The sequence below is a fragment of the Halichoeres trimaculatus genome, unplaced genomic scaffold, assembly GCF_033239565.1.
Source record: "Halichoeres trimaculatus isolate MK-OKI-2021-1 unplaced genomic scaffold, fHalTri1.1 fHalTri1_scaffold_4, whole genome shotgun sequence".
Lineage (NCBI taxonomy): Eukaryota > Metazoa > Chordata > Actinopteri > Labriformes > Labridae > Halichoeres > Halichoeres trimaculatus.
In genome coordinates this window covers 4,757,919-4,777,206 of record NW_027437182.1, presented here as the reverse complement: position 1 = coordinate 4,777,206, position 19,288 = coordinate 4,757,919, and the positions used below count along the sequence as shown (strand labels likewise).

Below are 19,288 nucleotides of genomic sequence, written 5' to 3'. Positions count from 1 at the left end.
TTGAGCTATTAACATACAGTTTAAAGTACAACACAGTCTGAACAGCTGATTTTAAACAATTCTTTGCTCCGAAAAGACAAACAGCCAATCAGAGTTCAAGATTCTGGGAGGCAGCCAATCAGATTTCATGGGGATGAGGGTCATGCCATCCCTGGCCTCCACTCAGACCACGTCAAACCTCATGTACTGTTGACACAAAGTTATGTTATGAAATCTTTTTTGTGAGATATGCTCTCTGAAGGTTGGTGATATTAGTACAGAATCTAACATTTTTTTTATGAATTACAGGATCTAGGTGTGATTTTAACAACCTGAATGTATATTTTTAATCTTTGTCACACCATGAGCTTTCAAAGCTGCTGTAAAACTGATTGTATTCTCTCACGTCTTACAGCGGTGATGCAACAAAGACTTTTGACCCATAACTCCTGAGGGTCCTGTGTGCACAAGCATCGTCAGAGATTGGTGGGTTATCTTTGCAGTTTAACTTGTAAAAAAATGCAGCTAGATTGATTCTAAATCACAATGAAACACTTTACTTTACTTAATGTTTGGTTTAAAAACCTCTGGGTCCAACAAAAGTTAAGAGACAATCAAAAGGAAGTCAGTTCAGATGATACTTTATGTAAACTCATTCTGCACATTTGGCATGGTTGATTCAGTTATTCATCTGTTAAAGCAGCTGCACAACCAAGATCAGTCATATGTCATTAAAAATAAGAGTTTGAGGTTCAATCCTAACAAATATTAGATTTTCTATTTCAGCATATGGAAGTAGAAACATCCTCAGCTTTGACCTTTTCTTTTTTTTCTTCATATAACAGAAGAACCATTATCCAATCCCGTCTCATAAGGCAGATCTAGAAAGATCTTTTTTGATTGGATGATGCTTTGGGGTGTGGTTTCTCATTCTTTAAATACTCTTAAGAATACGTTAAGATGCAACAGTAGTGTTCATGTTGTGTTGTCATTTAGATACATGGCAGCTTATTTGCATTTCTGCTCTAAATAACGTGATAGGAATATTAATTTATTCAGGTAAATTACAGCTTTATCATAAAATAAATTACTTGTTAGCATCACTGGTGGGACTAAACCACTGTTTCCTTTTAGCTCACACACCCCGTAGGCAAACACATGAAACAGAGGTGAAAGATTCCCCGGTTGTGAGCCGTTTCCTTTTCCGTCTTGTTGATTCAGGGTCATTAAACGAGTCCAAAGTTCGTTATAGGTTTTCAGTTCATCAAGAGGCCAAAAACACGAATGTCATTTCTTGCACGCGGACTTCCTGCCAAACTCTCGGGCTCTCTCCGTTGCAGACTCCACAGCGCTCATGGTCGTCGCCCTCAGGCCACCCTTCTCCAGGGTGTGAAGCCCGTAGATGGTTGTTCCCCCTGGGGTGCAGACCTCAGAGCGGAGCTGAGCCGGATGCTTCCCAGACTCACGTAGTATTCTCCCTGCACCCTGAATAAAGTGAGACAAATCACAAGTTAATCACAGAGGCATCAAATATTTTTACCAAAATAAATTTAAAGGGGACATATCATGCTTGTTTCTCCTTTTCACTATGCCAGACTAGGATGCCTGTAAAGCATTTCTTCCCTCAGTACAAGTCATTTAGTTCCTTCATTGCCCCACAATAGCGTTCTCAATATCCTCAGTTTAGGCCATTCAGAAGATCTCGTTGAAACGCTCCGTTTGGAGAATGACCTCCAGTAACCTCGCAACGTCACAGCCCTTTGTGCTCTGATTGGTCAGTTCTATCAGAGGGGCGGAGGGGGTAGAGCCAAGGGGCGGTTTTTGCAGCATGGCAGTATTTACAAAATCGCCACATTGAAAGGAGCAGACCGAGCGAGTTTGCTGTTTGCCAAAACTTCACCGTAAGGTATTGATAGCACTAATAAAATGGCAGAGTGTAGGATACGTCCTTTTGAATTGGACCCCGAGTCAGATCCGGACGGTTCTGCAGCTCAGGAGGAAGAAAATCCACCTGGACACAGATCATCTCAGAACGCTTCAGTGTGGTGAGTCAAACCGGTACTGTAACATGTATAGTTTATACGTGGAAATATAGGCAGACTTCACCAATAAACTATTTCTAAAACAGGGCTCCATCCTGCTCCTTCACTTTTCTCTGTCTGTTTTATCCATCATGCTGAAAGTGTAGTCTAAAGATCGCCTCTACCGTCAGTTCATCACTAAGTTATTACCGCAGCATTATTGTGGTCCAGGTTCACAGTACATGTCAGAACAAGCATGCAAATATCACAGTCTCACAAGTATTACGACGTCTGCTAAAACTACAGTGTTTTAACTGCTAATTCACCATGTAAAGCCGAGCTGCTCAGCAGAGCAGAGTCCCTGCATCCAGCACTCAGTCAAGTTAGCCAGAGCTAGTAGGGAGCTTTATTTATACTCAGCTCTTGGGGGGTGTATCCCTCGATGGCGGTTGTGTGACTGACATCACAGAGGAGGAGCTGCTTTATCAGATTACGCAAATCAAAAGAAAGGATCCTCGTGTCGTCACAAAGGTCGAAATCTCACGGCCAAATGGCAATGACCTATTTTCAGAGGCATCAAATCTCGTTCTAGGATATCAGAAAAAATACAATGTCTCATTTTATAAAAATTCAGGGGGTGAAAGGTCTGGTTTTCAAATTTATTATATTATATGTAAGTATTAAATCAGGGATCAGCATGACATGTCCCCTTTAAAGAAGGTCACAAATGTGGCTCTGCTTTTTGGTGGAATTTTCAAGACACAAAAACTCCCAGAATGATATCAGTGTCTGAGGCCCAGTGTTTTTCATAATATTATGCTTTCTCATGTTTCTTCAGTGAAACAGATTCCCACAATCACACACAAGGTCAAACTTACCAGAACAGTTTGAGATGCGATGCTGTGAGCCAGAGCACTTGGCATTCCCATTTTAACAGCTCCTTCAGCCAGAGCTTCAGCAAACAGATAAACCTGTAGAGAGACAGAGAGGTCACATGATTCACAATCACAGAGCAACTGTTGTTCAAAGGTATTCTGATCAGATTAGAGAGGATTAGAGTAAATCTTGAAAATAGGCTGTTCAAACTAAAGGGGATTCTGAAACCAGATTAGGTCAGTAATCCATGATGTGATGTTGAAAAATGCGAAGACGACATTGATTAAAAGAAAAGCTATCATCCTCAGCCCAGCAGAGTGGTGGATTTAAGGAGGTCTTATTAATAACTTTCTGCAGTAAAAAAAGCGTTCCTGATAATCAAATCAAACATTCCCAAACACTCACAAAGGCGACGCCGCTCCCACTCAGTCCGGTGTGAATGTCGATCCAGGCCTCAGGTCCCTCCTCCACCAAACCACAGCGATGCAACAAAGACCGAATCAGAGCTCCATCTTCATTTTTTGCTCGGGATCCCCGTGCAAAAAGGATCGCTCCTTCCTGAACCAAACATGGGAGATTTGGCATCATTCTGATGGTGACCGTGTTCTCAGGAAGGATCTGAGGAAAGAAAGAAAAACAGAAAAGTTTAAATCTTCAAACCCCACAGAAGTAGCTGTTCATTCAAACATTATATCTTCCTCAAGTTGGAGCCAACACACCTCCTCGAGTGTTGCCAGAGTGACTCCTGCTGCAACAGACACAATGACGTGTCGGTCTGTGATGTACTGTGAGACCTCGCTGAGAACTAGAGGAACCAGGTGAGGTTTGACTGCTACAAAAACCACATCTGACCCACAGACCACCTCTACGTTGGAGTGTGTGACGGGTATCCCGAGCTCCTGCGAAACAAGAGAATTAACTTTACTGACTAACATGAAGAAATCTGATCTGCTGTTCTCATATCGGTAAAAATACAAGTCAAAATACCTGAAAACGTCCTAGATTTCTAGACGAAGGTGCACTGACTCTGACGTTTGCAGGAAGAACATTCCCTTAAAACACAAAAAGAGAATGTTAACACCTTTACTAAAAACGCAATCCCCATTTCAACAACTTTCTTTCTTTCTGTCTTTTTTTCGTTGCTAGGCACTGCCCAAGTAGCTATCTAGTAGTAATCTTTGTATTTGGAGTGGATCATTACTTTGTATGGTTCATTGTTTGTCATGGACACCTAACTTTTTGTGGCTTCAGCGATATTTTTACTAATTTTCTCCTGTGTTTGTCTGGAGATCCTACATGTAACCATGGCTGCATTGTTTACATGTGAAATTAGCTGTTAGCAGCCTGTAGCATGTCAATGCTAATTAGTGTAAGGCTTGATGATTTCCCTCAAGGTGATGAGAAGGTGGTGAGGATGACGTGCTGGTTCTCAGGTGTGAGCTGGGAGGTGACGACATGGACCTGTCCTTCCATCCATCGTTGTTGGGAACGTAAGATCTATCTCCAATAAGATGGATGATCTAGCCGTGCTAGCCCAGTGGCAGAGGGGCTACCGGAGGGCAGAGTGGCATCATGCTATTCACAGACATGGCTGACGGAACTGACATCGGACGCCGGCCCCACATTGGTAGAGCTTCACCTGCTGTGAGCAGACAGGATCCAGGAGACAGAGACTGAACAGACTGCTGAAGAAGCTCAGTCCTGGACCCTGTGGAGGTGGAGGCTGGACTGACTGGACAATGATGGACAAGCTGTCATCAACTATTTTCTTATGGAGCTTTTTACACTTTCTATACACTTTCTTACTTTAGTTTTCTTGACTGCTGCTGTGACTCCTCCTGAATTTCCCCTGGGGGATGAATACAGTATTTTCCATTCTATTCCTCCTGACTCACCTGATAAGATGCCCCTTGCGATGCCGAAGGCCATGTTCCCAGCTCCAATGAAACCGACCTTCAGCTGCGTGTCCATCTCAGGGTCCATTTTGATCTGCGGGGGACAGATTTGAGAGTTAAACATCAACAATGGACACAACTTTGGTTTAACAATTAACTCAAAGACCAGGAGTGAGAATCACAGTGCAATCAACAACTGTTACTCCTGTTTTAAATAGTATAACTTAGATCAACAAGGTTTTGGTTTAAAAATGAATAGCACAACAAAAAAGTTATTCTGACTTCTCAAATGTAAGGATTTGTTGCTTTTCTTTATCGGACATGAAACAAATGTGGATGTCAGACAGCATATCTTACTATTTTACACCATACAACCAAAATAATATAGCTGCAGCCCTGAAGACAAAAAGAATAACAATCAATCTGAATTCAAAAAACAGTATCTATGCATTAAATTAATTCAGGTTATTGTGGTTTTGCAGAGTTTTACGGACAAAATTTGTGTGCACGCTAGAAGCTTTTAATGTAAAACTGCAGCATGCAACTTTTCCATAGGTGAATATGATGTGCTTCAGAAGACTCTCTTTAATTGTGATATAAAGCACGGGAATCGTGCATGATAGCCTCTGCAGCAGGCACAGATCAGCCTTAAACTGATACTTAATGATGTGATATGTTCTCCAGACATGCTGCTGCACCCGCTCATAAATCCAGATTCAAACATCCCTGTGGCGCTTACTGGACGTTTTCCAACTTATAAAACTCTTACTGTAGAATAATTCCCCATATAATCTCTGGATGGATGCTCTTATATCTCCTTGACACAATAAAACAGCAATCTCAAACCATTTCACCAAAATCATCCTGACTGAGTTTGTTTTGATGGTGTTTATCATCTGTACCTCAACATCCTGGTTAACCACAATGATTTTCAAGGCTTAAATAAAAGGTTTGAAATGAAACTGATGCAATTTAAATCTAAGCAGATTAAGAGATTAAATGATGAGTTCACTGTGTCCAATCCTTTATCTGTAGACTTAAAAAACTGCAGCAGATCAGAAATAATCATTTCCCAGAGTCAAGAATTTTAGTTTCACTTATTCTTAGCAACATTTTCCTCTTCATATCTTCCCCTTCATTATTTACGTCTGTGCATACGGCAACAGAGAGCTGCATTGTGACTGTGCAAACAGGCGCACAAGAAAACGGATTACTATGAGAAAGCAGGTTAGGGCAGGAAACCAGATACCGTATAAAATCCTGGTCGACAGTTGGTTAGTAATCAGATTTCTCCCCCATCCTCCTCCCTCTTCTTACATAGCTGCTGCCACAGCTTAGCTTCCCCGTCCTGGGTCTTTCTCCCCAAGCAACAGCCGGCTTAATCCTGAAAGAGTTTTCCAGGGCCAAAAAGCCTGTTTCTGCAGCCGAGCGACTTAATCAGATTTATCTGCAGAGCTTGCAACCTGATTAGGTTTCAGCGGGGAGGTTACTGCTTAAGCTGGGGGGGTGATCAGATTTCTGGTTCACATGCATCCAGAAAAACAAGGAATCTTTGTGATTGCGTTCTAAAAATATAAAAATATATCCTGTCACATCTGAGAGAGAATATCTGTGGGATTATTTTATCTACAGATGAACTTTGATAGGTGTAAAAGAATGCAATCAACCAATGATTGAGTAAAAGAAACAAGGATAGACCTCTAGATAAACAATGTGCACGTATTTCCAGCAGGGTAGTTTGGAGTTTGAGCCCAGAATAGCCATTACTTAACAATGAATCCCACCTTTAAGATGCTGTGTTATTCTATGACTACCTTGCAATTCATCAGTTATCCCAGAATGGCTGCATCCCAATATTTTCATGACTGAATTCGTGCGTAATCGTTTGGTGTGGTGATTCCCACCTCTAGTACTGAATGCATGCACCAAAGAAAAGCAACCACAGCTATGATTTGAAGACAGACTACATCGCACCCACGGTGTCACCCCTACAATTAAATCCAGGTTCAGGTTCTGAGGTGTACTGTCCGGACAGGTCTGTTGCCAGGGCAGCACCGACACATCTCCATCTCCTTCCGAGTCTTCTGTCCCTTCGTCGTTTCTGTCAGTGTGGACTCCAGCTCCAACCAAAGGGTGTCTGGACTCCATGATCGCAACCATTGTCTTTTCATACCTCCACCAGCCTTGTATTTTCGCAGGAGCATGGGAGCTCGGTTCTCTTTTGCCCTTGTAGTACGCGCTTTTGAGAAGTTTCCAGCGGAACTTTAACTGGTCCACAGACCTGTGGTAACCAGCCGCTGTCATCCTCCTGTGAGCCACTTTGAAGATTTTAGTGTTCCTCACTTTCCTCCCGTCCAAACACTTCTCCATGTCCAGCTCTTTGAGGATTTCCAGGAACAACTCTGTCTCCTTCACGTCCCAGTTCTGCTTCTTCATGCCGAGCTCCTCCATTGTTGTGGGGACGTAGCCTCGTGAGCCCAACCGTTAAACGTCCGCGCGGCTAGGCTGCTAATTCAGTGCTAGCATTTTCATTCAAGCTGCTGTTTGAGTCGAGTTTAAACCAAAAAGAAAGAGCGAACAAAACGACAAAGAGATATTCAGCCTGGGTGTCACATCTAGCTGGGATAGCAACAAAATAATCCACCACAGATGAGATTAGAAACACAATACACGTGCGTGTAGTCGATTGGACAACCATAAAATAACACGGAGTGACATAAACACGATGTCAGGCGATGCTAACACCGGTTGATGGCGGGATATTTAATCACCTGGTGGTTCTCCAGATTTGCTGATGTCCAAAAACCCAGACTGTAGTGTAATTTAATCCGTCTGTTAGACTGGGTCCACCCGGAACCCACACAAACCAACCAACCGGGTCCTGTGAGCTATGCAAAGGGATTCGCTTTTTTGTTTCATGCTGCTATGCTAGGCGGGCGGCGCCTTTAGCATCCTCCTCTTGCTATCAATGGAACGTCCCCGCATGGAGAACATCTGCCCTCGCAGAGATATAAATCCAACACACCTCAACCACGTCACCACCAAAAATGCGAGTATTTGGATTGGTTGAGTCGGATTCGTTAGGGGCGGGGAAGTTGCAGACAACATTTAGCTGTCATTCAAATCAGCTGTGGAGCGAAGAGCTGTAATAATAAGCACCAGGTACGTGATTGTCACATTTTTAAACTTTAATACGTGTGATTCAGCGAGCATACGTGTGATATTTACCATTAAAAGTGCTGTTACCGGTTGTTCATGATATGAAACACTCTGTTCAGATCTTTGAATGGCTTCTGTGTTGTATATTTTGTCAGACTTTTGCTGATTAAGCTGTAAACTTGCGCCTAACAGACATGAAACATGCTGTCACGGTATCCAAGATATATTTCAGTCCTTGTGAGGTTAATGTAAAGTTAATATGTGCACATTTGCAGAGCCTAAATGATGCAGGTGCCAGCACAGACATGCCTGGGCAAGTCTCAGTGTGGTCGTCCATTCACAATTTAACCCCGAACTAAAGAGCAGAGTGGTTATCTATCTAGATGCATATGATTATTTGCACACCCGGTCTGTGATAACAAGACGCCACGAGTGCAAACTTACAAATCAAATTAGAGGAGGATGCGTTGAGGATTTCAGTCATTCAAACGAACCAGTAATGCTATTGTCGCCCCCTTGCGTTAGCTTTTGCAGTTGCATGCCAAAAAGTTGCAAACTGTTTAAACCAGTGTTGTCAAGTGACTTAAAAAAATTTATCAAGTAAATCACATGTCTGTTCTGTGATTAATCTTGATTAATTATATATTTCCCTTGGGCTTGATAAAGTCATTAGACTCTATCTATTGAAATACTACAACTGACTTGAATTTTTTGAGTAGTGCTGTCATATGTTTAAAATACTGAATCATTTCAATCTTAGAGTTGCTGCAGATATTAACCATGTTTCATTTTGCATGAGCAAATAGACTCAAGAATATTTTGATGTGTTTATTTTTTATTTTATTTATTTTTAATCTTTTTTTATTTATCATTATATATATATATATATATATATATATATATATATATATATATATATATATATTAACTTAATTTCAAGTATTTTTTATTCTTAATTCTTAAAAATCATTTCTTTTATCATGATATATCTAATTTTATACTGTTTACCTAACCTCCAGTGTTTTCTCATTTTTAAACCTTTAAGACAGCGTTTCCTCAGTACGTACTGGGTACAGCAGTGTGCTTTATTATTGTCTTTTATCTATGTTGCTTTTTATTAACACTGTGTATGGTTTGCTGTGTGGGTGGGTTTCGGTGCTGGGTGTAGTGGGTTTAATTCCTTTATTTAATTCATTTGCCTGTTTGTAAAGCACTTTGTGCTACATTTTATTTGTATGAAAAGTACTATATAAATAAATTTTGATTGATTAATTGATTGAATTAAACACCATTAACAGTTCATGTTCACAAAAAAAACTTTGTGCTTATTGATGGAGCCTTGTACAATGCATTTTAAAAGCTACTTACAAAACTTTTGTAAAAACCATGTCCTCGAGGATATCCCGGCGGAGTTTGCATGATACTTTCTGTAAATCTTTTTTTTTTTTTTAATTTATCAATGTTTTATTTTTTTAATTAATTTATTATTATTATTATTATTATTATTATTATTATTATTATTATTATTATTATTATTATTATTATTAACAATAATGATAATAAATTAGTCAAGGCAAGGCAAGTTTATTTCTATAGCACATTTCAGCAATGCAATTCAAAGTGCTTTACAGGCAGAACAAATTATAGAAAACAATTAAAATTCAATTAAAAATGAGATTAATTAAAAAGATAAAATAAAACAAACAACAACGAAAAACAGACAAACAAAAGATTAAAATTGATTTTAAAACAGATTTTAAAACAGGTTTGAAAAACAGATTTTAAGATAAAATTTGCAGTGCAAAATTAAAGACAAGATATTAAAATGATATTGAAATGATTTGTTAAAATGCTCTAATAAAAGGCAGCTGTAAAAAGGTGGGTCTTCAACCTGGATTTAAATGAGCTAAGAGTTTCAGCAGACCTGATATTTTCTGGCAGCTTGTTCCAGATATTTGGAGCATAGAAGCTGAATGCTGCTGAATTAATTTTATTTATTTATTCATTATCATTATTTTATTTATTTATTTATTTATTATTATTTTCCCTACTTAAATCTACTTGGACAAACTGCCCAAATTGCGTCGCCAGCAACAGTTAAGGGATTTTGAGTCATTCTACACAGCAGATGAGTTAATTGAGTTAAAAATTTTAATCAGATTAATCATGATGATGGGATTAATCTGATTAATGCTTTAATTTTGATGGCCCTAGTTAAAACATAACTTTGCATGGGAATTGTACATCTGTAAAAAGTCAAGGGAGAGAAACACTTTGTTGAAATAACATAACGTGTGGGATTTTTTCAGTGTTATGGTCTTCTTTGGAGTGTAAAATACCTGAAGGAGGCATAAAACTAGAATGTAGAAATGTCTAGAAAAATGTATTTCTCAAACTAAATGTAAGCAAATTGTTGATGTAAATTGACTTCCTGTCTCTTTTTCCCAGACATGGGTCATCTCCTGATCCATCTCCTGCTGATCGGCGTCCTCTTCTGTCAGTGTCCGGGGGTCAGCGGTCTGTTTGAGTGGCTGAGACGGACAGAAGCTCCTCCAGCAGCAGCAGCAGCTCCTTCTCCTCCAGTGTCTCCAGCGCTGCTTGCAAAGGATGCTCGGTTTGAGATGGCCACAGCTGATGAGAAGTTTCTGTCCGAGGCAAAACACATGGAGATCAGCCCCTTGGACAGCTGCAACTACAGGGTAAGATCAGTCTTAGCTGAGAAACTGAGGGTTTCTTTCTGTCTTTAGGGTTTACTCCTGTTTGTTTGTGTTTAACTGTTTCTTTGCAGGTGGTTGCACGGCTGAAGTCGAGCTGTGACAGCCTCTCTGAGGAACAGCTTGCGAAGCTTGGAGTGGCTCTGTTTAACTGTCAGGCTGAGAGCGAGGGGCGCCAAACCTACTCGTGTACAGAAGAAATGGTAAATGATGATTATGACACAGGAGAGCTGTGTTTTAAGGTCTTAATGGGGATGTTTTTAAGATCATATGTTCATGTTTCAGTCTATAAAAGAGTGCACAGCAGATATGGACTCCGACACTTGGAACGCCTACCATATAGTGAGCAACAGAGCGCGCTCAGTCTGCTACGCGACCCGCCAGCAGCTCTTCAGGCGCAGAGCAGAGCACACAGTCAATGCCCTCATCTCCACAGCCACGAGCCAGCTGGACGCCATGAAGGACCTGAAGGTAGAGCTCAGTTTTTCAGCAGCACAGGATCCAGTCCTGCATTTTTCTGACGTTCAGTTTTTTAATTTTCTGTCAGGAGGGTCAGAACGAACTGAAGGAGCTGACGTCGGCCTCCTTAGAGAAGCTGATGGATGGTCACAGCGCTCTGCAGGAGCAACAGGCGAAGCTGTACGAGGGTCAGGGGCAGATGGAGAGCTCGCTGAGGGACAACCTGGAGCGGCTGGGACAGGAGAAGGCTCTCATCGCATCTGGACAGGAACTGGTGGCGCAGCTCATCCAGGGCATCACAAAGAAAATGGGTAAAAGCTTCATGAAGATGTGCTGCTGAAACATCAACAAACTCAGCTTCTTGGCAAATAAAATGTTCTCCATCAGGGGGCGATGTGGAGAAGATATGTCAGGTTTTTTATGGCAGGATCAGGACCAGGATAGTTTTTCTGCACCAATTCATGATTTAAACTCACTTTCTTTCACCTCCTTTCAGAGAATGTGAGCGAACATCTGCAGAGCCAGGGCGTGGAAGTGCAGGACAGCCACAACGCCATCGTTAAAGACCTCTCAGACGTCAGACACCAGGCTCAGGACATCTACCAGAAAATCGGTAAATGAACAGAGCCTCACACTCTGCATTTTACTCAAATGTATTCAACGTTTCACCTGTCGCGTTCATCTCTGATCAGACCACAGCATGGTGGAGTTCCTGCAGTACCAGGACCAGACGTCTCAGTACTACGCTGACCTGATGAGCAAACTGGAGCGCATGAACAGCACTCTGGGATTTCTGCTGCACTACCTGGATAACATGCAGAGCCGCATTGAGGAGAGACTTCATATGATCCAGGGATACCTGGGCTGGGCAGGTGAGACACTGGAGGAGTTTTGGTGTCGTAATATTTTGAGAAATTAAAAAAACTTTACTTTAAAACGGGATCAAAGTAGGGCTGCATGATAAGGCCAAAAACTACGGTGGCCAGTAGGTGCCAGCCGATTTACAAAGGAAGTTCAGAGGATAGTTTTCCTAATGGACACAGAAAAGTTGTGAAAGAAAGTAAAGGATAATTTTCTTTTTTACCTTCAGCTATGATAAATATAGCTTTAATGCTAATGTTATGGAGTCATAAAGCCAAACATAAGATGACATATTTTCCAGTAAATGAAGAAATATAAGTACAACGAAGGAGAGATTGTCATATCAGAAGAAGAATGGAACAAAATGTGGCGGTATCAGTGGAAATGTACCAGTTCTCGAAATTAGAGGGAGTTTGGCTGGAAATGTCAAACCTTCTTTTCTGTCTTGTGCCAAAAAAAGGATAAATACTTACTGAACACACTGACGGTTGAGGCTTAAAAGGCTGTAACAAAGAACTGGTTGGACTAGGATGGATGGACATCATGATAGATATTTACAAAAAGGAAAAGATTGCAACATTTCTTAATCATAACTTGGAACTATTTAATTCAAGCTGAAAAAACTCGGTAAACTACATAAAGCCTCTCAGGCCACACTTAATTTTTTTCTAAATTTTTAATTTTCCCGTTAAAGACATGATCTTTCCCTACTGTTTGTTTCTTTTGTTCTATTTATGGATCTTGTGTTTTTTAAAAAAGGAAATATTAAAGTGACTTATAAGACAAGTAAATAGTATGGATGTCCCGATCCCGATCCCTTGTATCTGATCGGGACGATTTTGAAATTTCTTTAAGTACCGGTGATCGAGAATTCTAGCCAATCCACCCAACAGATCATTCATGTTAGCCATCAAAAAATTGCTGCCAAATGCAAATGCGTCAGTATAACCGAGAAAGAATTTAGCGAGCAAACCGGTCATTTTTTGCAAATGTTTTTGAGAAGACATGAAAATGAAAGCGATGTCCATGAAAGTCTCTTTCTTCTGCACCATGTTAAGACATGTTTCCAGCTTTGTATGCGAGACATTCATGTACCCTCGTAAACTTGAGAATCCGACGATTACCCCAGTGATTCAGTTTTTGATTATGACACAGGATGACACAGTTTTTGGATTGGACAAATGGCTTGTTAATGCCTGCCATTCAAAAATAAATGGTATTTTGATCCTGCCAACAGGTTTAACTTAAAGCTAGCTGGACTTAGTTAAATGGACTTATTAAGCTTTTACCATTATTTTTTACTATTCCGTATTTTCAACACACAAAACAAAAAGTTGTGCTGTTTCACTTTTGGGAATAACTACCTTTTTACCTTCTGTTGTGGCTGTACTTCCATTGTGTTGTAGATTTTGAAAATCGTCTGACACCCATCAGCCACTGTAAAAAAACAATACCTTGATGTATTTAAGCTATAAAATGTTACAAAATATACATCTTGATATCATGATTTCTCCAATAAATCACAATATCAATTGTATTCATTTTATTTTTTTGCCTTTTTTATTCATGTTAACATAAAAGTATAAGTACAATAAAAAAAAAGAAATTCTCAAAATTAATAAAAAGGAGCAGAAAAAATAAAAAGTCTCATGGTATCTGCCCCCCCACTCACAAAATGATTAAAAAAACTCCTGATCAGACAAAACCAAAAATACTGTCGGCCACCATGCCTTTGGCTTTGCATTGAGTGATTTTTTTTTACAGACTAATGGTAAGCAAAAAAAACTCCAACTTAAGTACAGGATTACATCAACAAAAGAAAAACAAAACAACAAAACACTTTCTTGATATAAGTGCTAATAACATTATTTTCCCTTTTTTATCTTTTCCATTTGAGATGCAAAATTAAGAATATATTTCACTCCTGTATTTGTTTAATATTTTGTTTTTGATATGTTTTTTGAGGAAACTGAATAATTTGATTTTTTTAGAGTCTTTGTCCAGGATATTCCATAACGAAACACCTTTAACTGTGATACTGTGTTCCTCGAGTCTGGTTCTGAATCTAGGTTTTTCCAAAGTTTTTAATCCTTTAAAGTTGAAATTATTTCTCCTTTTTACCAATCTGCACTGAATGTTAAATGGTAATAGGGTTTTTGTGAGCTTTGTGCAAAATTTGCCATGTTTTGAACTCTATAATATCATTAAGCTTCAGCAACTGTAGCTCTTATTGATCTTTTTTGTAAAACGGCTATTGGCTGGATGGAAGTTATACAAAAACTTCCCCAAACTTCCACACAGTATGTCACTACCTTCTGTATTTACTACAGCGTTCATCGTTTTGTATTTGTTACAGAATATCACAAAGTTGGTTTCTTCAGTTTTGAGGGATAATTTATTTAAATCAAACCAGTGTCTACATTTTTTTAGTTCCCCTTCAGTCAACTTCAGCGTTCCTTCTAGATAGTCTCCATTAAACAAAAAAGTGGTGTCATCAGCAAATAAAATACATTTTGACCATTTCGAATCAAAACAAATTCAACCCTTTGATGGATAAAATGCTTAGAGATTCAACCAAATCTTTGGATTTTTGAAATTTGCATTTGCAAACCCCAAACCTACATTTTGCGAGATATGCAAGCAACATTTTTCCCTCCTAAAGTATTTTTCAAATCTGCCTTCTTCAGTATCCTCATGTTTTCATCCATCTAACATCTCCGACTCTTCTTGTGATCCCAGGTTTGAGTCTGACAGCCATGTGGACGTGCGTTTCACACACAGGATACTTCGTTCTGTGCGCAGTCCTGCTCACCTTCCTGCGTTGTCCAGCTTTCTCTCGAGCCATGCTGCTGCTCACCGTCCCTCTAAATGCAGTCGCAGAGGTCAACCAGCAGCCAGCGCTGGATCTCACCAGCCTGAGCCTGCTGCTGCTCGCGCTTTCTCTCGGTAAAACTGTCATCAAAATACATCAGCTACCACCAGTGTTGTCTTTTTGTTAGTTTGTTTACATTTTTTCTTCTCATATATGCAGGTCACTGGTTTGTGAATCAGGTGATGAGCTGTTTCCAGGTCAGAGGTCAGCCGGCCGCTCCTCTGCCCGTCACACCGTGTGAGATTGTGAAGCCACAAAAGCAGACGTCATATCCACCGTCCTCTACTCCACAGAAGTGAGTCCCGTGTTTTTATCACTAAAAAAGATATGTCAACAGTTGCTTTTCGTTTAAGTAAACCATTTTGTTTGTTGTCTAGAGATGAAAATGACGACCTCATGGAGGACAGCTTTGTTACAGGTTTTATGAATGTTTTAACATCAGTTCCTTTAAAATAAATTGATGCCACGTTAATTTTAGTCCCTCTTATTGACTTCCACTTTTATCTTCAAACACAGGAGACCTCGGCATCTCAGCAGTGTCTCCTTCTCACAGGAGGCGGATCACAGAATCCAGATTTGTGCCGATCGGCACGCCCAATCACTCGACTCCACGGCTCATCCCACAGCCGCTTTCAGCTCTGGTTGACGACATCCCTCTGAGGAACATGGGAGGCGTTTTTGATGCTGTGAACGACTCCCGTGATCTCGGCAGCGACTCCAGAAGTGCGAGTCCTGCTCCATCGATCATCAGTAACAGGTCAGGGTTCGTCACTTGGATCACGCAGCTTAAACAGAAATCATTCAAGTTTTGATTTCCTCTCCGTTTCTCCTGCAGCTCTCTGTCAGGACGCCAGCTGTGCAACGGCATCACAAAAACAGGGAAGGCGTGTAAGAAGAGGGCCGTGCCAGGACTGGAGTACTGCAGAGTCCATGAAGGGGGGCTAACCTCATACTTGCAGCTCTGAGACGCTAATACTTCACGTCTGATTGTTTTCCTCTGCAGGAGGTTTTTCTCTGCTCTTAAAACTGTTACTGTTTGTTTTTAACGTGTTCTGCCTGTTTTGCCTTCGTACGAGTTGCTTTTGAGCACTTTGCTTGAACTGTTTATGAATTGTTTAATGAACTTTTAAAGTCTTGTTTTTTATCTGTGCACTTAAGTTAATAAATTATGTCTTTACCTTTGAGTTTAAAACTGAGTTCATGAGCGTTATTTTACTCTTTCTGGTTGAGCAGGGGAGTGTGCTGCTTGCTGTGAGGGAGGAACACCAGCTGAGAGTGGATGGTATTCATGGGGTATTCATTTCTGAAAATACTCAGCTACAGTGGGGAAAATAAGTATTGAACGCGTCAACTTTTTTCTCATCACATTTATTTTTAAAGCTGCAATTCAAATGAAATTTCTCCCAGACATTGGTGTTAACTCAAATAATCCAAACATGAAAAGAAATCACAACGTTCAGGTCCATAAATAATGATTATGTGGAATTAAGTACGATAACACAGGAAAAAAGTATTGAACACACCATGGAAAGGCTGTATACTTTGGCAAGGAAATGCACCATACCACCTGAAATCTGTCAGAAATTATTACTTGAACTTCCAATTAGTGCAAACCAACATCAGCTGGGCTAGAGCAAATTGATGGTCCTATAAAAAAGGTGTTTTTTCACCAAGCAGTTAAATAGCACACACCTCATGATGGGTAAAGGCAAAGAGCTCTCTGAAGACATTCACAACCTGATTGTTGCTCAGCATCAGAATGGAACTGGTTACAGACTTATATCAAAGCACCTGAATATTCCAGTCAGCACCGTTGGGGCCATTATTCACAAGTGGAAGAAGCACCACCTTACCATCAACAGGCCACACACAGGAGCTCCTTGAGGATTTCTGACCAGGGAGTCAGAAAGACAGTCAGAAGTGGACTCAACGAGCCAAGGACCACCCTGAAAGTGCTCCAGAAAGACTTGGAGGCAGCAGGTACAATTGTTACAGAGAAAACACTAGGCAGTGCACTCCACCACCATGGCCTCTATGGATGCTCAGCCCACAAGACTCCATTCCTCAAGAAAAGGCATGTTGAAGCTGGTTTAAAGTTTGCTAAACAGCATCTTGACAAGCCTGTAGAATACTGGGAGAATGTTGTCTGGTCAGATGAGACCAAAACTGAACTTTTGGGCTGTCATACTACAGACCATGTTTGGAGGAGAAATGGCACTGCACATCAGCCAAAAAACACTACACCAACAGTGAAGTTTGGAGGTGGAAGCATCATGGCATGGGGTTGTTTCTCATCTCATGGTGTTGGCAAACTTCATATAACTGACGGAGCAATGAATGGAGCCATGTATGGGGAAATTCTTGATCTGAATCTGCTGCCATCCACCAGGATGATGAAGATGAGACGTGGCTGGACCTTCCAGCAGGACAACGATCCAAAGCACACGGCAAAGTTGACTCTCAAATGGTTTCAAAAAAAGAAAATCAATCTGTTAGAATGGCCTAGTCAATCACCTGACTTCAATCCAACTGAACATTTGTGGAAAGAAGTAAAGAAAAGGGTTCACCAGAGGGCACCAAAGAATATTCCAGATTTAAAGACAATCTGTGCAGAGGAATGGGCCAAAATCACACCTGAGCAGTGTGGGCCATTAGTTCAAACATACAAGAAGCTTCTGGAAGCTGTCATTGCAAACAAAGGCTTCTCCACTAAGTATTAGATGAGTCTCAGTTAGCGTGTTCAATATTTTTCCTGTGTTATCGCACTTAATTCCACATAATCATTATTTATGGACCTGAACATTGTGATTTCTTTTTATGTGTGGATTATTTGAGTTATAACCAATGTCTGTTAGAAATTCTGTTTGAATTGCATCTTTGGAAATAAATGATGAGAAAAAAGCTGACGCGTTCAAAACTTATTTTCCCACTGTCAATCCTTTGTTAGAATTAAAAGGCAAGACAAACACCAAAGTTGTCATGTGTGCTTTATTTATCTACTTATTTATATTCTACATTTGTTTTTTGTATTTTTTTTCACATAGTTACTCAAGAAAACTTGAAAAAGTATCATAAATTCAATGAACAAATGATCAAATCACAAAGCTTTTTTCCATTTCTGAGTGAAACAGCCAACAACTGAGTTTTACATATTCATCCAGCTCTCCGTCTCTTCTCTTTTAGAAAGAACGGGACAACAAAGCACCGTCTGCTGACCTCGCCGCCCGGCCGCCGGCTGAACTGAGCTCAAACACACAACAGAAAGTGAAATCCTGTTCGTCTCCCCTGACAGAAAACATCTGGAGTAAAAGCTTTGCACTTCAAGTACAGTCTGGCGCTGAACCAGTGAATAAAGGAACATTAGGATCCACTTCAGCCATAAACATGAATCATTCGTAGGTAGTTTTCTGTTGTTCGTGGTGCCTTCATGGAAGGTGAGAGGGCTACTCCAAACTGCACAAGCAAAGGCGAGCGTGTGGCGTGAGCACGTGCACGAGAAGGAACGGGAGATGAGGGCTGTGATCGTCAGACCTGTAGATATCCTCAGAGTATGCAGACATGTGTTATATACAAAATAAATTAACGTGACTCCAAGCAGGTACATTTCATTTTTACCTCCAAGAAAGAAAAGCATTTCATAAGACTTAAGAAATAAAATCTGTATTCACAAAAATATAGTATTTAAATAACAGCATTCAGTCTAGATGTTGTTTGAAGTCGTTTGCTAAATCTTGAAGAGAGGCCAAAAAGTGCAAAGCATGCAACAAACGAGGACAACAGGACAAAGAAAGAAGGAAACTAAGCTGCTGATTTCCAGGTTATCCTCTTCGAGTTCGAAACCCAGGCCCTCAGTCTCTGACGTTTAGAGTTTTTGAGTCCTCAGGGTTCAGTCTGGAGTCTCCTCTTCTGCAGGACGCTAACAAAGTCTGTTTTCTTTCCTACGGGCCAAACGAACGGTTTTTAGGTCAGAGCTGCAAAGCTAAGCTAACACCCGGATGCGAGGCAGAGAGTAGTTTTCCAGTAGCCGTACAGGTACAGCAGCATTGGTCCAGTGTTGGGCTCCAGGGGCCCTACATTGTCTGCAGGCATGCTGAGGGCCTCACAGTGTTCCTGCAAGAGAAACAGAAGAAATCCCAGGTTTTATATCTGAAGAAAATATACAAAATTTGACCAAGAAACTTCTTTTACATGAGTGGTTCTATAATTAGGGGAACATTTCATGTCCATGGGGTAATCTTATCAATTTCACTAAGTATTAATTTCAAGCAATGACCAATTTTACAGTGGGTCATTCATTGAACACATATTTTTATTTGGCTAAAAATGTGAGTCATGTGTTGGAATTTGCAGTTTTTGTGCAGTCCGATTCTTCAAATGTCAAGTTTGCTCTTCAAAATTAACACTAGAATACATGTTTGTGTTTATTATTTTCACTTTTTAAAAACATTTTGT

At 40.4% G+C, this 19,288-nt stretch overlaps 3 protein-coding genes across 6 annotated transcripts in view; 1 reads left to right on the top strand and 2 right to left on the bottom strand.

Annotated features, from left to right (window-relative positions):
- Positions 1–234: 234 nt before the first annotated feature.
- Positions 235–7,536, bottom strand: pycr3 (pyrroline-5-carboxylate reductase 3). Of its 2 annotated transcripts, none has more exons than XM_074668435.1 (7): positions 6,746–7,536; positions 4,772–4,865; positions 3,864–3,928; positions 3,596–3,775; positions 3,282–3,494; positions 2,879–2,971; positions 235–1,464 (listed from the first exon to the last, which is right to left on the bottom strand). In XM_074668435.1, exons 1-7 carry the CDS (start codon positions 7,220–7,222, stop codon positions 1,267–1,269), a joined length of 1,320 nt encoding a protein of 439 aa, XP_074524536.1. In that variant the 5' UTR covers positions 7,223–7,536; the 3' UTR covers positions 235–1,266. The 2 variants fall into 2 exon arrangements, with proteins under 2 accessions (XP_074524536.1, XP_074524537.1); XM_074668436.1 differs by having other exon boundaries at positions 6,764–7,536.
- Positions 7,537–7,797: 261 nt separating this feature from the next.
- bmb (brambleberry) lies at positions 7,798–15,941 on the top strand. The gene is made up of 12 exons (XM_074668434.1): positions 7,798–7,933; positions 10,379–10,629; positions 10,719–10,847; positions 10,930–11,115; positions 11,192–11,414; positions 11,600–11,716; positions 11,796–11,975; positions 14,704–14,910; positions 14,996–15,131; positions 15,214–15,254; positions 15,353–15,593; positions 15,672–15,941. Exons 2-12 carry the CDS (start codon positions 10,381–10,383, stop codon positions 15,799–15,801), a joined length of 1,839 nt encoding a protein of 612 aa, XP_074524535.1. The 5' UTR covers positions 7,798–7,933; positions 10,379–10,380; the 3' UTR covers positions 15,802–15,941.
- A 1,884-nt stretch (positions 15,942–17,825) lies between these two features.
- Positions 17,826–19,288, bottom strand: part of mylk4b (myosin light chain kinase family, member 4b) — a 58,905-nt gene continuing 57,442 nt past the window's right edge. For all 3 annotated transcript variants that reach the window (XM_074668314.1, XM_074668315.1, XM_074668312.1), the window contains one exon: positions 17,826–18,946. In XM_074668314.1, the coding sequence (XP_074524415.1) occupies positions 18,936–18,946 (11 nt within the window). In that variant the 3' untranslated portion in view covers positions 17,826–18,935. The remainder of the gene's footprint in view (positions 18,947–19,288) is intronic.